Genomic DNA, 26977 nt, shown 5'->3' with positions numbered 1-26977 from the left:
ACTGGTGGTATTAGGAAATGATTTAACTATTTAGTGTGACTGGTTTCAGGAAATTGTTAAACTGTTTTAGTGTGACTGGTTTCAGGAAATCATTCAACTATTTAGTGTGACTGGTTTCATGAAATGATTTAACTGTTTAGTGTGACTGGTTTCATGAAATGATGTAACTATTTAGTGTGACTGTCCAGGAAATGGTTTAACTATGTGCTCGTTACTTGTTTTCAGGAAATTATTACCTGTTTAGTGTTACCTGTTTCATGAAATTATTTAACTGTTTAGTGTTACTTGTTTCAGGAATGATTTAACTATTTAGGTAGTGTAACTGGTTTCAGGAACTGATAGAACCATTTAGTGTGACTGGTTTCAGGAACTGATATAACCATTTAGTGTGACTGGTCTCAGGAAATAGTTTTATGAAGCTGTGACATCATAGTATTTTTCAGTTTTTTTTCCAGACATGGTTATGCTGGGAAATTGATTTAGGTTGTTACATATCAAGATGTATACAGTTTATTGACTGACTGTCTTTAAATCTAAGGAAGTCTAGACTGTTATTAACCTGCCTGATCAACTTGTGTCAATCAACTGGGTGCAAATATTCTGCAAATTGATTCCACTTTGGTTAATTATGGATATACATGAAATTATGGTAAATAGAAGCTGTAGTGATGAAGATTTAGTAGCCAGGAGTCACTTAAAGTAGGACAAGTAAAATTAGCCTTGATGGAGTCAGGAGCTGTTAAATTTCATAGAGGATTTGAACAAGGGCTGTAACTGACAGCATTGTCTGTCAAAACTGGGTTAAGTTACTTATGTTCAGGAGCTGTTAAATTTTATAGAGGATTTAGAGTATTTAGGGCAATTAAGTGACAGACAGTTTTATCAATATTAGGACAAGTAGCTGTTGAACTTAATATGGAATTTTCAACAAGAGCAGTAACTGTTACTGACAGTGGCAGTTCTGTCTTATATTCTGGAGCTGTTTATATTGAAAATTAAGAACAAGTGCAGTTTCTAACAGCCAGTTTTTAAGTATCGCACATTCGGAGCTGTTGAATTTTACAGAGAAATTTGGAACTGACAAGTCAGTTTTGTAAAATCAGGAAAACTTACATTGAACTTTGTTCTGTTATATTATGTCTCTCACCAAGTGGTGGGAGATACATTGATTTAGTACTGTCATTCTGTCTGTCACAAAGTTTGTCCACTTAACTCCTGTGACACCGCAAGACAGATTTAATTACACCAGTCTTCACAAGTGATCAATGCCAAGCCTTTTTGTGCATATTGTTGGCATGTTCCGATTCATTGATTTCCAGTGAAGTTATGGCCCTTAATTAGTAGAATTCTACAATAATCTGTCTAATTCTGTTATATTATTGGGCGGATTTCCGCTAAACCATACAGGAGTGAACTGTGCCAGGCCTAATTGTGCATACTATCGGTGTGTTCCAGCTCAGTGGTTTTTAGGAGATGATGCAATTTAGACAATTTAGAACAAGGGCTTCAACTGACAATTCTCTCAAAACTAGGACAAGCAGGAATGTAGAATTTTTTAGAAGCTGACAGTTTGGGTGAAATTTTTCAACATGTACATTTCCACCAAGTTTGGCATAGAATATCAATATGACAGTGAAAAATGATAAAGTGGGTGAAAATAGAAGTTAGATTAGGGTATAAAATTAAAAATGCAAGATGTATGTAAATTTTCTGCATAATTTCAGAAGTGTTTACTACCTTCTGCACAATATTTTTGGATATTTACAAGAATATCTTGCAAAAAATTTATGTCAATAAGTTTGTAGTCACTTTCAGAGTACTTACACTTTATGAATGTTTTTCATGTTAAATATGTGGGTTAGTCCCTGTAAGAACAAGTGCATCAACTTACCCAAGTTTTGTTTGAATAGGACAAGTTTCTTTCTTTTAGAATTTAAACAAATGCATTGACAACCATTTCAAAGCTTGAATGGTTTTCCTAAATTTATGAGTTGTTGCAATTTTTGTATTGTCAACAAGGTCTTATTAACTGACAGCCATTTTTGTCAAAACTAGAACAAGTTTCTTACATTCAGGAGCAGGGAATTCAGAACAAGGGCAGTAACTGACACCCAGTAACTTAGAAGATAGTATCAATGAATCAGAAATGAAAATTATTACAGTTGTTTGCAAGAATTGAGAATTGTGTAATAGATACGTTGTTTTGTTGTTGGGGAATAGCAAAAAGTCAGTTATGAAAGGTCTATTTATGAATCAAGTCATCCAGTTGGTAGTAGATGCAATTTTAAGCTTCAAACATACATTTGGTTGGCTTGAAGTTATTAGTTTGGTAGAAAGTAATTAGGTTGGTAAGAAGTACTGTAAAATCATTTAATTTCGTGGGCATGACATTTCGTGGTTTTGGTCAAAATGGCAATTTCGTGGGGATATGAATTCGTGGATTTCCACTTTTGAACATAAAATGAATGGGAATTTTACTTGTTCGATGGGATTAAATTTCGTGGATTGGCTCAACCACGAAAATTAGTCCCCCACCATTATTAATGATTTCACAGTAGTAAAGTTGGTTATAAATCATTAGGTAGTTAGTAAAGTAGAAAGTTTAGGTTGATGTGAAGTAATTAGGTTTATAAAATGGTAATGATTGATTGAAAAGTAGTTCATACTCTTTCTGAGCACCATGGCATTTAAGCCTCATGATTTTATATCTCCATTAATTCTGTGTACTGTTACTGTTGTCCACATTAAGAAAATTTTATGGCTACTGTTTACATAGAAAGATCTTGTCTACATAAATAAAGCCGGAAACCTTTAGACAGATTGGTCTAACTTTAGCCATTCAAGAAATGAGTTTTTCCCCAGCGGACCAATCTTTTACAGCTGTAGTTTGGATGTTGACCAGTCAGTTATTGAATTACAGCAATGGCCCAGGGAGATCAATGTTTTATACCAGTTGATGCGCTGCCCAGCCACTTTATTGCAGTTTATGGAAGTAATAATGCGACCAAGCCAAAATATCTGATAGCTATTTATGGAGTAAGGATAAGATTTTTTCTGTGCTAGTTTGGAGGTATTTATAGAGATCATAGTGGTAATGTAAACATTTTTTTTTTTTCTGGAAAAAAAAATGTAAATGGATGAAAGATGTTTAGTCGTATTAGTAAAAAAACTTTTATTGCATTTTATTGAAACATTGCTTTAAGGTGAAGGGGGTGATGAAATTGTAGATTTGTGTCTTGAAAGATTTAGACAGGAAATGATTTTGATTGACTTTCAGGTCTGACAATTGTGTTCTATAGTGACATGTAAAAGTGTCCTCTTGTATAAGTCAAGTCGTCTGAAGAAGTTCACAACTACTGAATGAAACCGGTCAGGGAAGATATCTAACCAACAAGAGAGCATGTCCTCCATGGCTCACACCCAGCCATATCATACTGTCCTCTTGTATAAGTCGATCATTCCAAAGTAGCCATATATTTAATAGCAGGTTCTAGCTTTTTTGTTAACCAAAATTGAAGATTTCTAATCACTAAGATGATCAGATTCTTCTTGTACAAATCAATGTTCAATTATTATTGATAAAACATCAAACTGGCTACCATTAAGTGAATTTAGTAAGGCAACTTGATGGTTTGAATTGGAAGATACAAAATTAACTTTCTCTCGTAGACCAATTGTTTTGTATGCTTTGAAACTGATCATTCAGGAAACAGATAGCTTCACGTAGGCGGATTTATGATGTTTCCTATTGTATTTATTGGAATTTGTTGATGAACTCGGTTTTTTTTATGGAGAAGTGAAATACATCCTTGTAAAACAGAGTTGTATGTGGTTTCAAGACACCATATTTATATAATGTGGTTTCAAAGTGCTCAACATTGCATCTTATCATTTTCAGTTATATTTTTTGTTGTTGTTTTTTTAGCTCACCTGTCACAAAGTGACAAGGTGAGCTTTTGTGATCGCGCGGCGTCCGTCGTCCGTCGTCCGTCCGTGCGTGCGTGCGTCCGTCCGTCCGTAAACTTTTGCTTGTGACCACTCTAGAGGTCACATTTTTCATGGGATCTTTATGAAAGTTGGTCAGAATGTTCACCTTGATGATATCTAGGTCAAGTTCGAAACTGGGTCACGTGCCATCAAAAACTAGGTCAGTAGGTCTAAAAATAGAAAAACCCTGTGACCTCTCTAGAGGCCATATATTTCACAAGATCTTCATGAAAATTGGTCAGAATGTTCACCTTGATGATATCTAGGTCAAGTTTTAAACTGGGTCACGTGGGGTCAAAAACTAGGTCAGTAGGTCTAAAAATAGAAAAACCTTGTGACCTCTCTAGAGGCCATATTTTTCATGAGATCTTCATGAATATTGGTCAGAATGTTCACCTTGATGATATCTAGGTCAAGTTCGAAATTGGGTCACGTGGGGTCAAAAACTAGGTCATTAGGTCTAAAAATAGAAAAACCTTGTGACCTCTCTAGAAGCCATATTTCTCAATGGATCTTCATGAAAATTGGTCAGAATGTTCAGCTTGATGATATCTAGGTCAAGTTCGAATCTGGGTCACATGGGGGTAAAAACTAGGTCAGTAGATCTAAAAATAGAAAAACCTTGTGACCTCTCTAGAGGCCATATTTTTCATGAGATCTTCATGAATATTGGTCAGAATGTTTACCTTGATGATATCTAGGTCAAGTTCGATACTAGGTTATGTGGGATCAAAAACTAGGTCAGTAGGTCTAAAAATAGAAAAACCTTGTGACCTCTCTAGAGGCCATATTTCTCAATGGATCTTCATGAAAATTGGTGAGAATGTTCAGCTTGATGATATCTAGGTCAAGTCTGAAACTGGGTCACGTGCGGTCAAAAACTAGGTCAGTAGGTCTAAAAATAGAAAAACCTTGTGACCTCTCTAGAGGCCATATTTTTCAATGGATCTTCAGGAAAATTGGTCAGAATGTTCACCTTGATGATATCTAGATCATGTTCGAAACTGGGTCACGTGGGATTAAGAACTAGGTCAGTAGATCTAAAAATAGAAAAACCTTGTGACCTCTCTAGAGGGCATATTTTTCATGAGATCTTCATGAATATTGGTCAGAATGTTCACCTTGATGATATCTAGGTCAGGTTCGAAACTGGGTCACGTGGGGTCAAAAACTAGGTCAGTAGGTCTGAAAATAGAAAAACCTTGTGACCTCTCTAGAGGCCATATTTCTCAATGGATCTTCATGAAAACTGGTGAGAATGTTCAGCTTGATGATATCTAGGTCAGGTTTGTAACTGGGTCATGTGCGGTCAAAAACTAGGTCAGTAGGTCGAAAAATAGAAAAACCTTGTGACCTCTCTAGAGGCCATATTTTCACGAGATCTTCATGAAAATTGGTGAGAATGTTCACCTTGATGATATCTAGGTCAAGTTTAAAAGTGGGTCATGTGCCTTCAAAAACTAGGTCATTAGGTCAAATAATAGAAAAACCTTGTGACCTCTCTAGAGGCCATATTTTTCAATGGATCTTCATGAAAATTGGTCAGAATTTTTTATCTTGATGATATCTAGGTCACATGTGCTCAAAAACTAGGTCACTATGTCAAATAATAGAAATAACGACGTCATACTCAGTTCAACACTGGGTCATGTGGGGATAGGTGAGCGATTCAGGACCATCATGGTCCTCTTGTTTTTTAGCTCAGGGTGAGTTGTTGTGATCACCCAGTGTTTTCCTATGTTGTGTGTCAGGAACAATGTTATTGATGTTATAATGGGGCCAAATTGTGATGAAACTTTGTTGGAATGTTATAGGTCAAGTTTGACGCTTTAGTCATCTTGGGCTAATGTCATTTGGTCAAAAGTGTGACTGTTATCCAGATGGTATGACAACAATTTTATTTTAAAAAATTAGGTATCAGGAAATTAATGCTATATTTCTTAAGAATGCTTTGAAACTATTACTGACAGACTATATGTTATGGAAACACACATGAGAATTAAAGTTTTCTTTTACTCATTTTTACAATGAAATCGGAAAGCGTTTGTAACACTTTACTCGAGGTAAACTGCCTTTATTATAAATATCTATATCTAACACGTTAAACACATAGTCCTCTGTGGTGGTATTGGTAACGACAGCGGGAAAGTTTTTATTGCTGCAGCGGCCCGGGTTCGATTCCCGATGCTGGCATCTTTGATTTTGTTGATTTGGCATTTTAAAGATAGTTTAGAAACAAAAACTCATATTCTAAAGTTCATAATATGACCAAACTTCAATTTTAAAGGAAGATTATTTTTAGCCAAAATCTAGAGGTCAGTGCCTTTAACAATCTAGATGCCACATTTTCCGTCTAACATTTAGGCTAAGTTCAAAACTGCCCAGAATTTCCTGCCTGATCTACATGAAACTATCAAAATTTTGAAACTTGGTTATCTGGGATCCAAAACTAGGTCTTTGGTTCAGATCATGGAAAAAAATCCTATAAATATTCTATAGAGGTATATTTTCTACAGTCATGGTCTTGAGAAAACCTGGTTGTCATGAGATTGTCTCCGTGAAACTTTTGATAAGTAACAAACTCTGAAACTGTTTATGTAGTTCCATTCAAACATTGGAAGTCCTCGTAGTTTTTGTGTTGAATGATATTTATATATATTATACTCTTACTGAATGGCTTCACTGTCAGTATTTAAAACTGTTGGCCTTCCGTCAGAGGTAAAAGCTATTACCCAAGGTCATTGACCAAGGAAAAAGATTTTAAGTAATTTTCACAATTTTATTTTGCTTTGACCTATTGGACATTGTGTGGAATATAGTCATATAGCATAAACTGTGGGCTAGGGATTTATGTAAGTTTGTAATGTTCCTTGTATGATATTGTACAATATAAAATCGTTTATGTCAATCATAATCTACTATTGTTTCAAGACTTAAAACAAATATTTGTAGTAATTTTTTTTGTGGAAACCAGGAAATTTTGTCAATACAGGTTAAGGAATAATAAGAGAAAACTAGACAGACATTTATATAGGACTATCATTTATTTTCTTGGCTGCGTCATACCAAAGATGTAAAAAATGGTACTAGTAGCTTCCTTGCTTGGCGCTCAGCATTAAGAGGATAGAGCTAGGACTAGTCAGCCCAGTGTTAACAAAGTCCATATAAATATACACGGCTACCCTAAGCCCCCTTTGATTTCTATAATGAAATAATCAGTATGAATATTCAGCCTAAGGTCAACCATCCAATCAAGTTGCGACTACTATATGTGACTATAACTTTATGGGAAATCCTGCCATGTATATTTCAGTGAGGCAGCATTGTGCTCACTGCAATATGTAGACACCATCGTTTATATGACTGAAAAATTGTTGAGAAAGACATTAAACCCGAACACACACATACACAGACACACATTTATTTTCTGAACCATTATTATAGTAAGAAGTTTTATTGATGTAAAAATGTTACGGTGGATTGTGGAATTAAACTTTATTCTGCTAAATTTCTAAAATGGACTGGTCCATCATTCAGTTTGGTCAGCACCACTTATTATTCAAAGTGGTGTTCACCGAAAAAGTACTGACTAAATACTGAACAGTGCAGACCATGGTCAGCTTGCACAGATTTGCAGGATGATATTGGTCTGCACTGGTCACAAAGGCAAAATCTGTTGCCGCTGGCAGGCTAAATATTTAAAGACCTAGTCACAATGGAGATTTAATGCAGTTAGCGCTCTAGCTCATAATGAGAAATATGTTTTTAAAGCTGCACACATCCAGATTGATGTGAAAATTTTCAAAATGTAGGAGAGGGTTTCTTTAGTTAAAGTCAGTACTACAGAAAGAAGTTTTAAAGTTTGTTTATACGTTTCAGGAACTTTTTGTTTTTCGATAACGCCCTTTTAGTCAATAAAATATAATAGAGATATGAAATTTGACCAATTTAGCTGTACCTTATATACACATAGGATATCTGTTAGATCAATACTGGTTTATTAATTTCAATATGAATTATCAATTTCTATCTGTGCTTAAAGAAAATTCAAAATTTTGATGTTGATCTGGGGGTACATCCCTTTAAGGGCTTTGAAAATATCGAGCTCTATAGGCAATTTTTATATTATGGAGATTTTTTTTTCAACCATTGCAAAGGAAATGGACACTCTTGGCATGTTTTTTACCCTTATCCTGCTAAATTTCAATAATGAACTTGTCCATCTTTCAATTTGGATAGTACCATTAACTGTTAAAAGGGGTGTTTACCAAAAAGATACTGACTGAATGGCGAACAGAGCAGATCTTGATCAGACCACAGGGATGTGCAGGCTGATCATGATCTACACTGGTTGCAAAGGCAGAATCAATTGTGTCCAGCATGATAAGGGTTAACCTGTCCAGAGCAGTGGCCTTTGTATAAAAATGATTTCCCTGCAGTTTTTCTCTACTAATTGAGTCTTTACCCTTAGCCCGCTAAATTTCTATAATGGACTGGTCCATCTTTCAGTTTGGACAGTACCATTAAAGTGTGAAAAGGGGTATTTACCAAAAAGATACTGACTGAATGGCGAACAGTGCAGATCATGATCAGACTGCACAGATGTGCAGGCTGATAATGATCTACACTGGTCGCAAAGGCAGAATTACTTGCTGCCTGCAGGCTAAGGGTTAATTAGGCAAAGAATGAGAAATGTTGCAGAGTGTATTTGAGCCGCACCATGAGAAAACCAACATAGTGGGTTTGCGACCAGCATGGATCCAGACCAGCCTGCGCATCCGCGCAGTCTGGTCAGGCTCCATGCTGTTCACTTTTAAAGCCTATTGGAATTGAAGAAACTGTTAGCGAACAGCATGGATCCTGACCAGACTGCACGGATGCGCAGGCTGGTCTGGATCCATGCTGGTCGCACACCCACTATGTTGGTTTTCTCATGGCACGGCTCATTTATTCTTTCATGTAACAGATTTTGTAACTGTTGATAGATTGATGTTCTGTTCATTTCACATATTGGATTTCATGTTGATTTCTAGACAAATTTTCTGATTGTGTTTCCTGGGACTGGTGGAGTGTTTAGTAGACTAAATTATTACTGTAGTTTGGGAGTTTCTAGTGCTGCTTATATATTTTTATAGATCAGTAATTGTGATCTTTAGAATTCCAGTTGTTCAATTTGTGATAAATTAGGAAGAAATGCGGATTATTTTCAACTTACAAGTCGCAGTCTGCACAGATATATTTTAAAAGTGTACATACAACCGTACATTGTGTCATAATGGTTTAGGCGTCCGTGTCAGAAATGGAAGGTCAAAGGTTTGGACCGGACTTTGATCTGTTCTGATTTGGCTGGTTGGAAAGCTGTCAGCTAGTTAAAAAATAGTTACTGATTGCCTTCTTGCATGGCATTATAGGAAAAGATTACTGAGGTTGATGTACACAAGAAAAACCTGTCTCATATGCCAGAATAACTGGCCCTGTCTTAAAGGGTTGACAATATATTATACAAACACTACCTCGTACAACCATTGCAAATTTCAACCATTGAATTGACAGTAATGCCAGTTCTGAAATTGAAACATTTTTCATTTCAGCTCATAATGATGATGTAGCAGTAGAATGGAAATTGGTCTTCGAGCGGTGAGAGGTCCAGACTGGAAGTGGGGTAACCAGGACGATGGTGAGGGACATGTGGGCACAGTTGTGGAGATCGGTAAACCAGGTAGCACCACATCACCGGACAAGACGGTTGTGATACAATGGGACTCTGGGTCCAGAACCAACTACCGTGTTGGATACCAAGGGGCATATGATCTGAGGATATTCGACAATGCTGCTATAGGTATGGATTTGACATTGTATCATCTGGTTTTACATACTATTATGCCGGACTTCTAGGCAGAAGGGATATATGGTTTGCTCATGTTGATGGGTCTGTCTGTAGCTAATTTGGTTTCTAATCATGAATTGGAGAATGCTTTGGGATACAGTGGTCAAACTTGATTGGTAGATGACACCTTTTATTTTTGGGAACAGTATGTCAAAGTTCAAGGTCACAGTGACCTTTAAACTGAAAACAGTTTCTTATCAGTAATTGGAAATGCTTCGGGTTATAATTGTCAAACTTCATACAATATTTGCTTTGGTTAGTAGATTGCTCATTATGTTTGAGAGGGTCAGTAGGTCAAAGGTCAAGGTCACAGTGTCCTCGAAAATGATTGCAGATTTATAATTCCAGAATGTTTTGGTCTAGGATTTGGTGGTCAGAAGAGGTGAAAGGTCAAGTCCACTGACATAGGCTGAAAATGATTTCTGGTCAATAATTGAAGAATGCTAAATTTTCACAGGATTGTGCATGGTCATTAGGTGACTCCTATCTTTTTTTGGGGTCAGTGGATCAAAGGTCAGGATCACAGTGGTCATGAAACCAAGTGGTTTCTTATCAGTAACAGTAGAATCCTTGGGCATACTGGTGTCAAACTGTATTGCTTTTGGGGTCATTAGCAGGGCTTCGGAAATTTGCCGGTTTGTCGGTTTTGGACCGATTTTTGACTTTTCAGACCGATTCGTCAAGTGAAAAAACGAAAAAAATCGGTCCCGTAAAAATGGAGAAAAGTATAAATTTCGGTCTGATATCTCAATACACGATCACCTGCCAAGTAGGAAATTGTTGGTCGCACCTTCAGATAATCAATAAACGTGTCAATCGGTCTGATTGTCACTTTGATAATCGGTCCGTAATTAGCGCGTGATGCAATCAGTGCTCGTGCGGCACATCCTTTAATGTTTGCAGACAGCCGACTGCGGTGTATTTAACATTTTTGACTTGTTTCCTAACGTTTCTGACTGGATCCAAATCATTTCGACGGGGATCCACTTCTTTTATTTAGGATCCGACGGATGGTTTATTTCAAAAGGCTATGTTTGATCACGGTAATAAACAAATGGTCGCTGCATTTAATCAAAGAGCTATAATTGTACGTTATAGGTCTTCGATTTAATGAGACATCACACGGAAAAAACCGATAAAAATAATTTTTATAATTACTTGATTTGAAAAAATTACATGATTCATTTGTTGGGGCTCCAGTTGAAACAAATGCAGAAAATTGTCTTTGCAACCCGACTGTACAAAAAAGAAAAAAAATGGACGGGCAACCACGAATGATAAAGAAAACCGGTCTTTTAAAAAACGTTTCAAAATGAAATTTTGTTTACATCAGAAGAGAACATATAACTTTATAAAATGTAGTTGCTTGTTGAAGTACAACGTAAGTGAAATGAAATATCCGTGGCCAACCCGCGTGACGTTTTGGTACTATACATGCGGGAAATTAGATCTCAGCGTTCAAATAACGTACACATTCGGTCCGCGGCAGAGTATTCTTTAAATACTGAGGCTGTTTAGCAGAGAATATGTGTCGTGTAACTCACTTTGAGGCATTGTATTTTATAGAATTCCGTCAAAGATGAGGAAACATCACAAAGTATCTGCCGTGTATACGGTATCGAAGTCACGTGCGTTGGCTTTTAGACTAGTTACGCACACGGTGTCAATGCCTCGTATTATCTCGGAAAAACATCGAAAATTAAACAAAGTAACGATCACACATAACACTGAATAACTGTCTTCATTGTATGGTAACGCGCGGTGACTGGTAACTCAGTTTTAATGCATGACATGCTTATTTCTTTACCCTATCACGTTTTACAAAATATGTAATATTGGGAATGTGGTGGGTGGGGTAGCGCCGATGTCAGGATTTTCGTTTCGGACCGATTGAGTTATCAAAATTTCCAGAGCCCTGGTCATTAGGTCTATGGTGAAGGACTGAAGGATGTATACTTGAGACTGAAAAGTTAAAGTACCTCTGTTGGTGGGGGGGGAGAAGTACCTCCTACAGGTCAGCCTGTGGGGGCAGGGGGGCGGAAGGGAGGGGGGACATATATATATGTGATATGTGTTATAGACAGCTCTTGTACATATTTGAAATGGATACCAGTATGTGTCATAGGGTCAACTACTCTTGTGCTTTGTGATGGATCATGCATATAATATTATATATATAAGAAAGGCTTAGCAACATATGGACTCTTTGCTAATACACATTTACTTTCCTGTTAGAACAACTGTTGAAAATGGCAATAACACCAGCTTTATGTTAGTGTGAGATTTTATTTTCAAGTGTATACCAATAATGGCTAGTGTCTGTTCAATGATGTAGAGATTATTTACAAGAACTGTGACATATTTTACATTTCAGGTATAAAACATCAGAACATAATCTGTGATGGGTGTAAGAATCAAGGAATTCAAGGGATGCGCTGGAAATGTACCAAATGCCACGACTTTGATCTCTGTACACTGTGTTATATGGAAGATAAACATGATCTTGCTCACTCCTTCCAACGCTTTGATACGGCCTCCTCTAAAGGGTATGATAACTTCTATGTTTGCTGTCATTGTTTGTAGGATTAGTTTGAACACAGGAAATTAAACTTTTTTATGGATGGCCTGATTGTTACAAATAAGTCTTCTAGTGTGTAACTGTTGCTTGTAAAGAAATGATAACAAAAAAAACAACAGTACATGGTCTTCTTATCGTGAAAGAATTGTAATTGTGTATTTATTTGTTTGTTTATTTAGATGCATTTACAATAGTTTTGTGCTAAGGCAACAAACTTGTGATCTTGTGGTTGTCTCTCTGAACACCATTAGAACCCACAATGTATTTATATGCATTTACAAAAGTTTTGTGCTAAGGCAACAAACTTGTGATCTTGTGGTTGTCTCTCTGAACACCATTAGGACCCACAATGTTAAGATTGGTTGTGTGTATCACATTTGCTACACAACTACTCCCTCTTACACTTAACCTTGACCCTGCTAAATTTCTAAAAATGGACTGGTCCATCATTCAGTTTGGGCAATACTACTTATTACTCAAAAGGGGTGTTCACTGAAAATTTTCTGACTGAAAGCAAACAGGGCAGACCATGATCAACCTGCTGATCTTGTTCTGCACTGGTTGCAAAGGCAACAGGCTTAAGGTTATAACAACTGTATGTGTAGCACTTTTACCAAATCAGAGACTCCCATCCATTCTTGGTCTCAAGTCTGGCATTGGTTGTAAATGACAAATTTATAATACACTCCTACACAAGTCTGATTATCTAGCCAAGTTCTACAGACTCATGTTGAATAATAAATGATGTATGAATTGCTGCCATTAATGCATTCTTAATGTTTGCATGTTTTGTTTCATTTGAACAGCGTCAAAGTTCCAAAGAGAAGAGATAGCACTAAAATACAGTCAATGGGAAATTTTGCTGGTGCCCGTGTTGTTAGAGGCCCTGACTGGGACTGGGGGAACCAGGACGGTAAGTAGTGTGGAAAATTTTCCTGGGTCCTGTGTTGTTAGAGGTCTTGGCTTGGAGTTTGGGAACCAGGATGGCAAGTACTGTCAGAGCAGGCATTGGGGAAATTTTGCTGGTGCCCATGTTGTTAGAGGCCCTGATTGGTGTTGAGGGAACCAGGATAGAAAATCAAGAAATGGGGAATTTTACTGAGTCTGTGTTATTATTACATGTACCTTGTTTTGTGACCTTGAAAAGTATACAGCATTGATATTTGCCCATGTTGGTATGTGCCTAAATTTTTGCATGTTTAAACTCTGTGAAAATAAGAGAAGTGGGATTAGCACTCATTTGAACAAATGGTCACCCATGATAGGTAGTTATAATAGATAGGATTAATCCCTGTTAGTTACAGAACTTAGTTAATTTTTAGCTTGACTATTCAAAGAATAGTCTAGCTATTCTACTCACCCTGAGTCGGCGTCACACCTTGGTTAAAGTTTTGCATGCAAGTACATACAGCTATCATTTAAAGGCATATAGCTTTGAAACTTATTTTTTCTTTTTCTAGGTCAATTACCAACCTCACTGGGTCAAGTTCCATAACTCTGACATGTATTTTGAGCAAATAATGCTCTCTTTTTGACTTAGAAAATCCTGGTTAAAGTTTTACATGCAAGTTACTATCTCCAAAACTAATGCAGAAATTGAATTGAAACTTCACAAGTGTCTTCGGGTTTATAAAACTAGCTGATAGCATCTAGTCCCATAACTCTGACCTGCATTTTGGCCAAATTATGCCCCCTTTTGGACTTAGAAAATCCTGGTTAAAGTTTTGCGTGAAAGTTCATACAGCTATTACTTAAAGGCATATAGATTTGAAACTTATTTTTTCATTTTCTAGATCAATTACCAACCTCACTGGATCAAGTCCCATAACTCTGATATGTATTTTGGGCAAATTATGCCCTCTTTTAAATACTGGTTGAAGTTTTGTGTGCAAGGTACTATCTGCAGAGCAAATGCAGATATTAAATTGAAACTTCACATGTGCCTTTGGGGTTATAATACTAGTTGATAGCATCAAATCCCATAATTCTGACATGCATTTTGGTCAGATTATATCCCCTTTTGAACTTAAAACTCTTTTGATATTTTAACATTTTGGGTAGTATATTCCTGCTTCTGGGACAATATTTCGAATAGTCGAGCATTGGCTGTCTTACGGACGGTAGCAAGACGTTTTGACCCCTTGACATTTTGACCCCTAATAAAATAAGATGACACCTTGACCCCTTGACACTTTGTCCCCTATTTTCAATTTTTTCATAGTGACACTTTGACCCCTATTTTTTTTTTTATTTGCTTGGTTTAAGTGAAAAATTTACATGTTATATGTCAATGTGCAGTATTTATAGTTAGCTTTTACAGTTTTTGTTGAATATTGACAGATATTCTGGCTCAAATATTTAACATTATTTTAGTGTTTTAAAAGGAACAGACATCAGAAAATAATACAATTTTAATCACATTATTTGAAGATTTTGACATCACAAGACACATCAAAGAATATGTAAAAAGGCGATAATGATATAATGGTAAGTATAAATGCTGTATTAAAATATAGAATGACTTTGAATCAAAGAAATCATTGATTTCAATTTTATGTAAGTGGGCTAATTTGCAAGTAATTATAAGATAAAGATGGACTCATAGAACATGTCAGTCAGGTAAGTGTAAAATGTTAGCTCTATATCTCTATATTACCATGGTTATATTAATATCTAACTGAGTCAAACTGATATTGTATTTTGTAAATTCATTTGTGTATCTGGACTGCATTGTCTAATTAATGTTCTGTTTACTCATAATAAATTGAATCTGACATTCATTTGAGATGTTTGTCAGAATTACACATATTTGGCTATGTTTGATAAGATGTTGGAATAAATGCAATTATTTTCCACTAAGCTATAAATATTATAAGAGTTGTTGGACAACCCAAGGACATATTTTATCACACAAAGCAGTGTTTATATAATTGTACATTATAACATGTTTTGTTGCATTAAAAAATGTCAATGATAAATATATGCAAAATGATTTTATAAGATTTACTAAGTATAATAGTATTGTAGTTATTGCAGTCCGAATAGATAGAATATGAAGGATGTGTTTGTTGATTTATTAATATAAATGAATATATATTTTTTGTGGAGTGTAAAATTTCACTAATAAGATTTGAGCAATTAAAGTCTAACACTTATTATAATAGCATTTTGTTTCACGTTTATCAATTTTTCAATGTATTTTCATAAAAATGATATTTCAATATTAAACTAATTTCAAATATAAAATTATTCAAAAATAACATCAATTACAATTATTCTTAAACAGATTATCAAATTTATCTATCATTTAATTTATTGTTTAAAGGCATACTTGAACTCCATCAATAGGGTGGTGATTGGATTAAAAACTTACTGAGGTGTGATAATTGGATTACACTGCACTGTAAACTGAAGTGTGCCCCTAATTACTCTAATATAGGTACAATACAATAAACATGTTACCTAATGGGGTCTCACCTTCACAACATGTAACTAGTAGGTACTGTATATTAATTGAAATGTATGGTGTTAAAGGTTATCAGGCTAATTTTTTATGAAAATTCCTTAAAATCAAAATGTTTTTTTTTTTATCTAAGTTGAATATATTTAAAAGTTCGAAGATAGTGAATTAACTTTACAGAAAATGTGAGCAAAACATTAAAGTGATTTAATTAATCATAATAATTCAATAACCTTACACACATTTATATACTGATACAACTTCTTTGATACAGTCCATCATTCGTCATGTGAAGGAGCACGGTCTCGCCAAAACTTACCAGGACAGGACAACCGTTCATCAGCTGATAAGCAAGCTACTTGCCCTTCCTTTTCTACCGGGTCTGGACATCGAGAGAGCGTTCCAACGTCTGAGGGACTGCGCCATGACCAGCTCGCAGCCAGTGTGGGATCTCTTCCAATACGTCTGGGACCAGTGGTTGTGCTCAAGTTTGTGGACGGGCGACGAGTGGAGTGTCTACAGGCAGCCTGTATGCACAAACAACGACTGTGAGGGTTGGCACCGGCGCCTCAACCAGAAAGCTGGATGCAGCATGCTCCCATTCTACGTGCTAGTTTCACTTCTTCATCAGGAAGGAAAGTTGGTATCAATCACTGTTGCTCTTGTCTCTCAACAGGCAGTGATCAGAAACCGTCGTCAAGTGTATGTGTCAATGGACAATCGTATTGGCGAGCTTTGGGACAAGTACGATGACCATGACATTGTGTGTGAAGACTTTCTTGCCCGGGTTGGTGAGATCTATGGCCGTATGTAAATCTAAAACTCAATTAAATTGAAAAAACAGTGCCAGTGCTTAATAATAGACTGACCAGTGCTCATCATGTAAATAGTGTACAAAGTGTATTATGTTTTATGTAATGTATTTTTCTTATTTGTGTCTTTGTTGTCTTTTGTATAATGTTTAATATTTATGTTGTCTGTTTCATGTAAATAGTGTACAAAGTGTATTTTATTCAATGTATTTTATGATTTATGTGATGTTTAATATTTATGTTGTCTGTTTCATGTAAATTGTGTAAAAAGTGTACTTATTCAATGTATTTTATGTTTATGTGATGTATTTTTCTTATTTGTGTCTTTGTTGTCTTTTGTTTGATTTTTATGTTTTACAGTCTTCTGTTTCATGTAAATAGTTTAGCGTTACTTGTATTTATTTATAACTAGAGCTATCACTAAAGGTGATGAATGTACCCCCCGCATGCACTGACACAGTACACTGAATTTGACACACACAAGACTGCATAATTATGTGGACTGTATGTATACAGTATAGTAACAAAAAACAAAGTCCCATAACTATGCAGAATATTTATCTAAAAGAATGTAACATGCACCATGCACAACTAGGGTTGGTACTGATCACTTGTGTGAAGTTTCATTAAATTGTGTGCAAGGGTTTGGTAGATTAGGCACCCACAAGATTGCATATGCAGGCTGTATGTACATAGTATGTTAACAAGAAACAAAGTCCCATAACTCTGCAATTTTTTTTCTAAAAGAACCTAACATGCCCCATGCACAACTACTGTTGTTACTGATCAGTTGTGTGAAGTTTCATTAAATTCTGTCAAGGGGATAAGGAGAGATGGTGCGCACAAGATTGCGTCTACGGACAGACGACCAGATGGACAGACAGACAACCTGAAACCAGTATACCCCCCCTTACAACTTTGTTGTCGGGGGGTACAAAAATGTACAATTATGAATAAAGTAGTATACCAGTAAATGAGAAGTTTCGAACAGAGAGTTATTTTATTATTTCAATTAGTAAATGAAGTTATTAACTGTATATCTAATTACTAACATGATTAGTAATTTCATCTAAATAATTTCTTAGATTACTGCAAACGTTTGTGAAACATCATTGTTAATAATACCAACACTCATAAACCAACACTCATAAACCATACTTTGTCACCTACTCATAGCCTAGAACTTGTACAAGTCCATCTATACAGCTTTTATCAATGACTTACATGCACATTAAGAAATTAAACTGCAGAAAAATGTACCCCTAGCCACAAAAAAATCTAAGGGGTCAAAGTGTCAAATAAAAAAAAAAGTAGGGGTCAAGGTGTCACTGAAAATAGGGGTCAAAGTGTCACTAAGGGGTCAAGGTGTCATCTTTGGTAAAAAAAATTAAGGGGTCAAACTGTCAAGGGGTCAAACCGTCTGACATTCTTACGGACAGCTCTTGTTAAGAAATGAACTTTTTTTGGGCTAGCCATTATTTTTAGGGGTCACTTATATCCAGTGAAAATAATATTTCTAGTTCAAACTTATTTAGTTAAAAGATTTTATTTTAAACAGGAGGTGAAGGTAAAGTTGGAAAAGTTACTGATGTCAGAGGTTGGGACTCGGAGTCGGGTCGAAGTGTAGCGGCAGTAACATGGTCGTCTGGCTCAACAAATGTGTACAGGGTGGGACACAAAGGAAAAGTTGATCTGAAATATGTACAGGCAGCTAGTGGTGGATTTTACTACAGAGATCACCTACCAGTATTAGGTTGGTAATACTAATATACAGTATACTCCAAAACAATCACCCATAGGGGAAGTTGAATTTTGCGTACCGGGGAGGGGGCGGGGGGGGGGTGGGATTTAAGAAGACGAAGGTTGGGATTGCATTTGGGTCAAGGTCGCTGTTGCTAAAAATAGAATTTTGGTTTCCGCATCATAATTTTAGGAACAAGCTAGACACCAAACTTGGCCTGTAGATAGATGGAAAGGAGAGGAAGGCTGGTATTGCATTTGGGGTCAAGGCCAAGGTCACTGTTGCTGAAAATAGAATTTTGGTTTCCGTACAGTAACTTAAGTTTGGAACAAGCTATAGATACCAAACTTGGCCTGTAGATAGATGGTAAGGAGAGGAAGGCTGTACATTGGGGTCAAGGTCAAGGTCACTTTGCTTAAAAATAGAATTTTGGTTTCCACACAAGCTGTAGACACTAGTGATGAGAATCGGACAGCTGAAGCAGAATTGATTAATCGGTCCGATTCTGATCTCTCTCCGATTCGATTAATCGAAAGAATCGGAACCGAAATATCAGACTTTTGTAATGTGGCAATATGGTAGTAACAGCAAACCTTTCTAAAGACTTTCAGATTATTGTATGACTACTTTTATTACTTTTTATGAAGAATTCTATGACACAGCTGATGTACTGTATAGCCTTTAGCAACTGTTGGGCAATTATGGCCCAGTTGTTCGAATCTTTAACCGGTTGTTAACATATCTGCTGGTTAGATCTGATTCAAAATATTTGTCTTTAGCGGATTTTTTTATTTCACTATAAAGGCAGTCCTTAACTCAAAGATTTGTTTTTCAAATTTTTCTAAAATGTTGTCATATAGCCTTAAAAGTTAACCAACCAATAACTTAACCGGCTGTTCAAAGGTTCGAACAAATAAGTCCAAACTGCGATCTGGGAGGAACTATTGGACCAGATGCAAAAGTAACTAGAATTCATCTTTTCTCTATGACTCAAGGCCTGGGATTCAAGTCATGCTAGATGCACCGCCAAATTTGACATGGAATATATGCTGGGGACATTGATGGCAGGTCTTGAATTAGTTTATCATCTTTTTTTAAGTAAATCCACTATTTTGTATTGAAGGAATAATAAAAGCTTGTCAAATAAAATCTGAAAATTATTTCCAATTAGAAAAAAGTGGGTGGGGTATCTTTGTTAATGTACGCTTTAAAGCATATTTTGCAAACAGCTCTAGTAGTATCAGGGTTTTCCTTAAAAGGAGCCAACACCCAGCATTCAGGCTTCATGCAGATCCCAAAACATTTCAAGGCGTGCAACAAAAATTTTATCTACGATCATGACAGCTGGCCTGACAGCGTTCTCCAATTTGAAGAGCAGATATTTTAAAATACTAACCAAAAGATTATAAAAGAGCAAAAGTATTTAAGCTAAACAGCGAGAAGTATTCTGAAAAAGTCCTGAAAGCGGGATTTTAATTTTTTAACAAAATCAGCGACTAGAATCGATTCTTTTTGGTCAGAATGGATGTCGCCGACTTTGAAACTTTGGCGATGATTAATCGAACATCAGCGACAATTGGAACATCACTAGTAGACACCAAACTTGGCCTGTAGATAGATGGTAAGGAGAGGAAGGCTGGGATTGCATTTGGGGTCATTTGGCTCAAGGCCAAGGTCGCTGTTGCTAAGAATAGAATTTTGGTTTCCGCACAATGACTTAAGTTTGAAACAAGCTATAGACACAAAACTTGACCTGTAGATAGATGATAAGGAGAGAAAGGCTTGGATTACATTTGGGTCAAGGTCAAGGTTGCTGTTGCTAAAAATAGAATTTTGGTTTCCACACAAGCTATAGACACCAAACTTGACCTGTAGATAGATGGTAAGGAGAGGGAGGCTGGGATTGCATTTGGGGTCATTTGGCTCAAGGCCGAGGTCACTGTTGCTAAGAATAGAATTTTTGTTTCCGCACAATAACTTAAGTTTGGAACAAGCTATAGACACAAAACTTGGCCTTGGCCTGTAGATAGATGATAAGGAGAGAAAGGCCGGGATTGCATTTGGAGTCATTTGGGTCAAGGTCAAGGTCGCTGTTGCTAAAAGTAGAATTTTGGCTTCTGCACAGTAACTGTAGTTTGGAACAATATATAGACACCAAACTTGGCCTATAGATAGACGGTAAGGAGAGGAAGGCTGGGATTGCATTTGGGGTCATTTGGATCAAGGTTGCTGTTGCTAAAAATATAATTTTGGTTTCCGCACAATAACTTTAGTTTGGAACAAGCTATAGACAACAAACTTGGCCCGTAGATAGATGGTAAGGAGAGGAAGGCTGGGATTGCATTTGGGGTCATAGATTTGTACTTGTATAAAAGAATACAAGGGATCAAAAAAAATTGTGAAAACCTGGTTTTCGTGGAGTTTCCACATTTCTTGTTTTTACTTTAAAGGTGAATATGATAGGGTTATTATAATAGTAGCTCGATCTGGGATGCTGTATTTGGCTCAAGTGGGTTTTGCCAGATCGGATCTCGGGAGGCGCACAAGCGCCAAGTGTGATCCGTCCTTGCAAAATCCATGAGAGCCAAATACAAAATTCCAGATCTAGCTACTGTGACCCTTTTATTATATACCTCCTCCTTTTTGTTTGTTATCTTGTTATCAACGGAAATCTTCATTGTTTGTCAATGTTAAAATAAAAATGAGTGAAAGTTTTGTGTGCGCTATTTATAGAACTGTCTGGTCTTGCATATTAATTGAAAATAGTCCGGTAACATACAATACAAAAGGTACAATGCGTATTTTTTTCTTGCTTTTCATATTTACTTGTGAAATACAAGCAGTATTTTCAACAGGATTTATATAGGTATATAATACAAACTATAAACTAAGTTCTAATGAATGAATTTTAACATTATTAACACTTCACCCATGAAGCTGTTCTGCATATTTGGCATAGATTGATTGAAAAATGTGTAAATATGGTGACTGGGGTTGTAGATTTGTAAACTAGAATATACAGTAAAAAAAAATTCTGTATAATTCGTTATTTACAACAATTTTTTACACGAAGTACGTCATTTAAATGGAAAGGCTATTTTACAGACAGTTTTGACTTAACAAATATCAGGGGAGAAAACTCGGGCATTATCAAAGTTGAGAAGAAAAATAATAATTTGTTGCTCTTTAGTTTGAGGATGCCAATCTACTGTCCTATATACTTGGTTATTACCAGGAGTATTTGGTATTTAGATATTTTGATGGCACATCTCTTTGCTTTCATATTTCACATTTTTACACTTTTCTCATTTTAATATTTTGAAAATCACGTTTTTCATTAGTAATCTTTAAACTTTATATGTTACCTTGAGAAGAAAATGGGCAATTTTATCTGACATAGATTTGTATTGAAGCTTGTTGAATTATTGGTTGTTTTCAAATTTTAATTTACCCGATATCAACATCAAACTTAATGCATTTCTGTATTTATGGATTAAATGTTTTTTTCTGATGGGTTTTATCTGTTTACTGGTACTGATGATAAACCCGGACAGATGATAAAGTCGAACACCTTGGAAATATTCGATTGCAATCGGTTATTTATAAAATTGAACACACCATCTAATAGTTTCCACTTACAACACCAACTGGTGTAAACAAAAACAAAATTGGTAAATATTCTGTATAAATAAATCACTTACATAAATTTGTATAAAAAATATTTATCCAAGATTACTGGGGAAGAGGGTGCTTTTTTGCGCATGCTCACTGTTGAAACATGACGGCCTGACATTTGTTAACTTTTCATTACTTGATCAGGAATGACTGTTGCAGCTTTTTTGGGGAAAGTTTCAATATAATAATACCAAGAAAATTTTGTAAATGACAAAGGGTTTGAATTTATCATCAGTCAACGTTCATAAAGTCCCCTTTTTACATACCCTTTTCAGGCCCTCACTTCATGTGAGTTTTCTTACTAAATATAAATTTGAATTATGTAAAGTTTTCAGCAAAGGTTAAGCTTTATTTTGATACCAACCATTGATTTCAATCTGCAGAAATAAAAAAGTTACAGGTAAAAAACCTCATTTTCTGTTCGGGTTTATCATCAGTACCAGTAAAGATTTAATGCTCAATTATTAATCTAATTCATTGTAAATTATTTTCTGTGTTTTAAGGTGAGTTTCCGGAACTAATGACGAACACAGGAATAACAAACCAGTTCAAGGTCGGTGACAAAGTTTGTGTTGACCTTGAACCCGACATTCTGAGAATGATGCAGGAAGGACATGGAGGTTGGAATCCCAGAATGGGAGAGGTAAGTTGCTTAACCTTTACCCTGCTAAATTTCTAGAATGGACTGGTCCATCATTCAGTTTGGGCAGTACCACTTATTATTCAAAGGGGTGTTCACTGAAAATTTACTGATGGAATAGCGACCAGTGCAGACCAGGATCAGACTGCACGAATGATCTTGGTCTGCACTAGTTGCAAAGGCAGAATCACTTGCGGCCAGCAGGCTTAAGGTTAATGTCAATTTTATACCCAAAAATTATAAAAAGATATTACAGAATTTTATGTGGAAAACTGAATGATAGACCAGATCATTTTAAAAATTTAGCAGGGTAAAGGTTGATAAAGATAATAAAAAAAATAAGTATCCAACAACCACCAGTGGAGACATTCAGAATGATATATGAGCCGCGCCATGAGAAAACCACATCCGCGCAGTCTGGTCAGGATTCATCCTGTTCGCTTTCAAAGCCTATTGAAATTAGAGACACCATTAGCGAACAGCATGGATCCTGCGGATGCGCAGGCTAGTCTGGATCCATGCTGGTCACAAAGGCACTATGTTGGTTTTCTCATGGCATGGCTCAGTATTATAGTTACATCTTTGCAAAACTTGCAAAATAATGGTAAAACTGCAATTCACAAAAAACAAACAAAAAAACTTGGATCAAACTGATGGGTATATTTCAATGGGATAGTGAGTGCTTCCACTTACAAAACTAACTTGTCTATAAATTCAATTCTATCAGATTCATTTTTCCAAACTTAATATGCTCAGTGGTATGTTCATAGACCTTCTCCCCTGTTGTACATGTTTTGCAAATTGTACTGTATGTTGAATTTTTTTGCATGTGGGTAAGTTGTAAATTAGCTAGAAATCCAGGGACAAAGTTAGACAATCTAACACTAATTTGAAACTTAGTTCAAACTGAAAAAGGTTTTAAGATGTTATGTAAACAAATTGAAAGACATATTCATGTTGGCATCTCGTTATATAAATCTCTAGTCCATAGTTTGGTCTATATGAGCATCCATATTCCACACACGTTTACTGGGCTAATGAGAAACCTGCAAGCCATACAGTATGTGTATGATATTGTATTTTCTTTGTGATTTGAGAATTAATATTTGTCATTTTTTGTATTTCAGTATATAGGTAAGGCTGGAAAAGTCCATCGTATAACAGAAAGAGGGGATGTCAGGGTACAGTATGAGGGTTGTGCTAACAGATGGACGTTCCATCCAGGTGCTCTTAAAAAGGTAGAGCTAGTTGTAATGTTTCCCAGAATTGATAAAAGGGGAATAATTATATTGTCCCTGTCAAGAGGGAGTGGGGGGGCCTCCGTGGTTAAGGGTGCTGACTTCGAACCACTTGCCTCTCACAGATGTGGGTTTGAGCCTCACACGGGGCATTGAATTCTTCATGTGAGGAAGCCATTTAGCTAGCTTACAGAAGGTTGGTGGTTTTACCCAGATGCCCTTCGTGATGAAATAATGTATGGAGGGGTACCTCAGGTCTTCCTCTGCCATCAAAGCTGGAAAGTCGTCACATGACCTATAATTGTGTCAGTGCGATGTTAAACCCAACAAAACAAACAAGAGAGAGGGATATAGATTTTACATTGCCCATCAATCACTCCATCCCTCCATCCAATCTCTGGGAAGTGCATGGCACTTGGGCGAAATGTAATTTTCATCAAGGTGACCTGCAGAGTTCATGTTGTGCCAGCCAAAGGTTTGGTCACAGCTGAAGGACAAACATTCAAGTTTCATGTTTGACCCTTGAAGGGTATTTCTTAAAGTTAGAGAGAATGTTCCGCATCAAAACAACACATAAAACCTATGTTTTAATCGGCCCAGGTCAAGGTAAAGTTCAGCATTGAATGTTAAACATTTCAACATGTTTCATTATTACACTAGGGGCTTTAGGGCCAAGTGGTTAAAGTGGCTGGCTTTGAATCACTCACCTTTCAAGGATGTGGGTTCGAAACCTAACATGAGGTGTAGAATTCTTCTTGTGAGAAAGCCATCCTGCTGGCTTATAGAAGATGGTGGTTCTGCCCTGGTTCCTGCCCATGTCTTGAACAGTGCCAGCAAGGGAACCTGGTGTCTTTCTCTGCAATTAAAAGCTGGAAAAAAATTGTGTCCTAGTGACTTTAAACCGAACAGGACAAGGGTAACAAGTTCCTTTTTGAAGAGGGATTCTAATTCAATAAATTTTTGTTTAGCTAGAGTTATATTGTTATGTCAGGTTTTGGATAGCTGTTTTGATACTTCCAGTTTCCGTAGCGGTACTTTTTGTTTTTGATAATAATTATCTAAAATGGAAAAATATTTAAGATAAATTCTGTAAGTAAATTTTGTAGGCATTTGTTGTGGATTTACTTTCTTCAAATTTTATGATAGTTGACAAGTTGTGAACAGTTTTGAGTAAACTATTTCAGGTACAGACATTGTCTGTTGGAGATATAGTGAAAGTATCAGACAATATACATGCTGTGAAGGATTTACAGAAAAATCACGGGGAGTGGAACGAATCAATGAAAACTGTAAGTTTTATATGAAAAAGTCTTTTCAGTAGTGATTATATATTGGTCTAAGTTTTATTTCATACATGAGTCAAGTTAAGAGTTTACAGAAATCACTGGTATTCATTGGGACTTAATTTAATGGAATCGTGTTTTTGCATCAAACCATGAAAATTATTCCCAAGGAACATGTAAAATGATCTTTTATTTGATCTTTAGAATTTATGCTTCTATGAAGCTGTCTATTTTAACAAAACCAGGAAAATTTTATGTTCGAGAAATTAAAGATTTTACTGAATCCATGTTTGATATTTCAAAGTTAGAGCATGACTTAATTAAAATTTCCCATCTCTGGGCACAAAGCAGATATATGTAGTTATGTTTGATTATGTAAAAGATAGTATTTAGTAAGAATTTTAAAAGTTTTATCAAAGAAATGACACTTTCACTGTTTTCAGACTTTAGGAAAAACTGGTCGAGTATTAAAAATTTATGCTGATGGGGACCTGCGAGTTGCTGTTGGTAACCAGACATGGACGTTCAATCCGATGTGTGTTAGTCAGGTACCAGCCAGTGTAATCACAGATCTGAACAACACTATGGGACATAACGAGAGAGAGGACTTACAAAGTGAGAATTTGTTTAATAATTTAAATTCTAGCCACAGTAAGAACATGGGGCCTCCATGGCCGAGTGGTTAAGGTCGCTGACTTCAAATCACTTGCCCCTCATCGATGTGGGTTCGAGCCTCACTCGGGGCGTTGAATTCTTCATGTGAGGAAGCCATCCAGCTGGCTTACGGAAGGTCGGTGGTTCTACCCAGGTGCCCGCTCATGATGAAATGATGCACGGAGGGGCACCTGGGGTCTTCCTCCACCATTAAAGCTGGAAAGTCGCCATATGACCTATCATGTGTCGGTGCGACGTTAAATCCAACAACAACACAGTAAGAACATAAACTATAGAAAAAGTCATTCACATTATTTTTTTGGGAGGTGAAATATGTTTTCATCCAGAAATAATCAAATCTTGTAACAATAAATATTGTGTTGTTTAAATAAGGCTGCACATGTGGGTGAACTCAGTGTTCCACATTGATCTCTGAACAATGGAAATATTGTTTGTCTAATTCCATATTTATTGGTGGTCATAAAAGTCGAAATGGGCTATTAAAGCTGTTCAGAGATGACCAAGTCAGATGTATAGATATACCGGTACAAAAAAGAAAGGAATTTTTTAATGGAGTTACAGACATCTATTTGCAGAGACCACAGACTGCTGTTTAGGGAGCACCTGTACCCAGCTGATGAACTGGCTGAATTATGTATATGCTAGATGTTTTCTTTATCCATTAAGGCCTGGGCCTGTATTCATCAAGGTTTATAGTCTGAAACTTAAAGTTAGGAATGGCAAATATTCAGTATGTCATTTTATTTTCAGCAGATTTACACTCATTGAATTTGGCTGAGTTGTGTGAAGCAGCATGATTCACATTCATGCAAAGTTTCATTACAGTCTGATCTAATATAACGGCAATGATAGAGCAGAAAGCAGTTCTAGCTGTTGAAATGAAAATCTAAAGTTCAGACTGAAGATGTTGATGAATACAAGCCGTGTACCTTTATGTAAAATGTAGACTTCCAACATCATGGAGGCATATACTTTTGTACTTCAAGTGCCATTACCTCACA

The 26977-nt window shown here is 36.2% G+C and overlaps 1 protein-coding gene across 1 annotated transcript in view; it reads left to right on the top strand.

Moving 5' to 3' along the window:
- LOC123526567 (E3 ubiquitin-protein ligase MIB2-like) overlaps positions 1–26977 on the top strand; it is a 56000-nt gene that overhangs the window by 14241 nt on the left and 14782 nt on the right. The window contains exons 2-9 of the mRNA XM_045305789.2: positions 9579–9826; positions 12249–12420; positions 13259–13365; positions 18283–18477; positions 22644–22783; positions 23908–24018; positions 25203–25307; positions 25745–25916. Coding sequence (XP_045161724.1) covers positions 9604–9826; positions 12249–12420; positions 13259–13365; positions 18283–18477; positions 22644–22783; positions 23908–24018; positions 25203–25307; positions 25745–25916 — 1225 coding nt within the window. The 5' untranslated portion in view covers positions 9579–9603. The remainder of the gene's footprint in view (positions 1–9578; positions 9827–12248; positions 12421–13258; positions 13366–18282; positions 18478–22643; positions 22784–23907; positions 24019–25202; positions 25308–25744; positions 25917–26977) is intronic.

Source organism: Mercenaria mercenaria, chromosome 14 (assembly GCF_021730395.1).
Source record: "Mercenaria mercenaria strain notata chromosome 14, MADL_Memer_1, whole genome shotgun sequence".
NCBI lineage: Eukaryota > Metazoa > Mollusca > Bivalvia > Venerida > Veneridae > Mercenaria > Mercenaria mercenaria.
The sequence above is the reverse complement of the archived record's forward strand: the minus strand, read 5'-3'. Positions and strand labels throughout refer to the sequence as shown.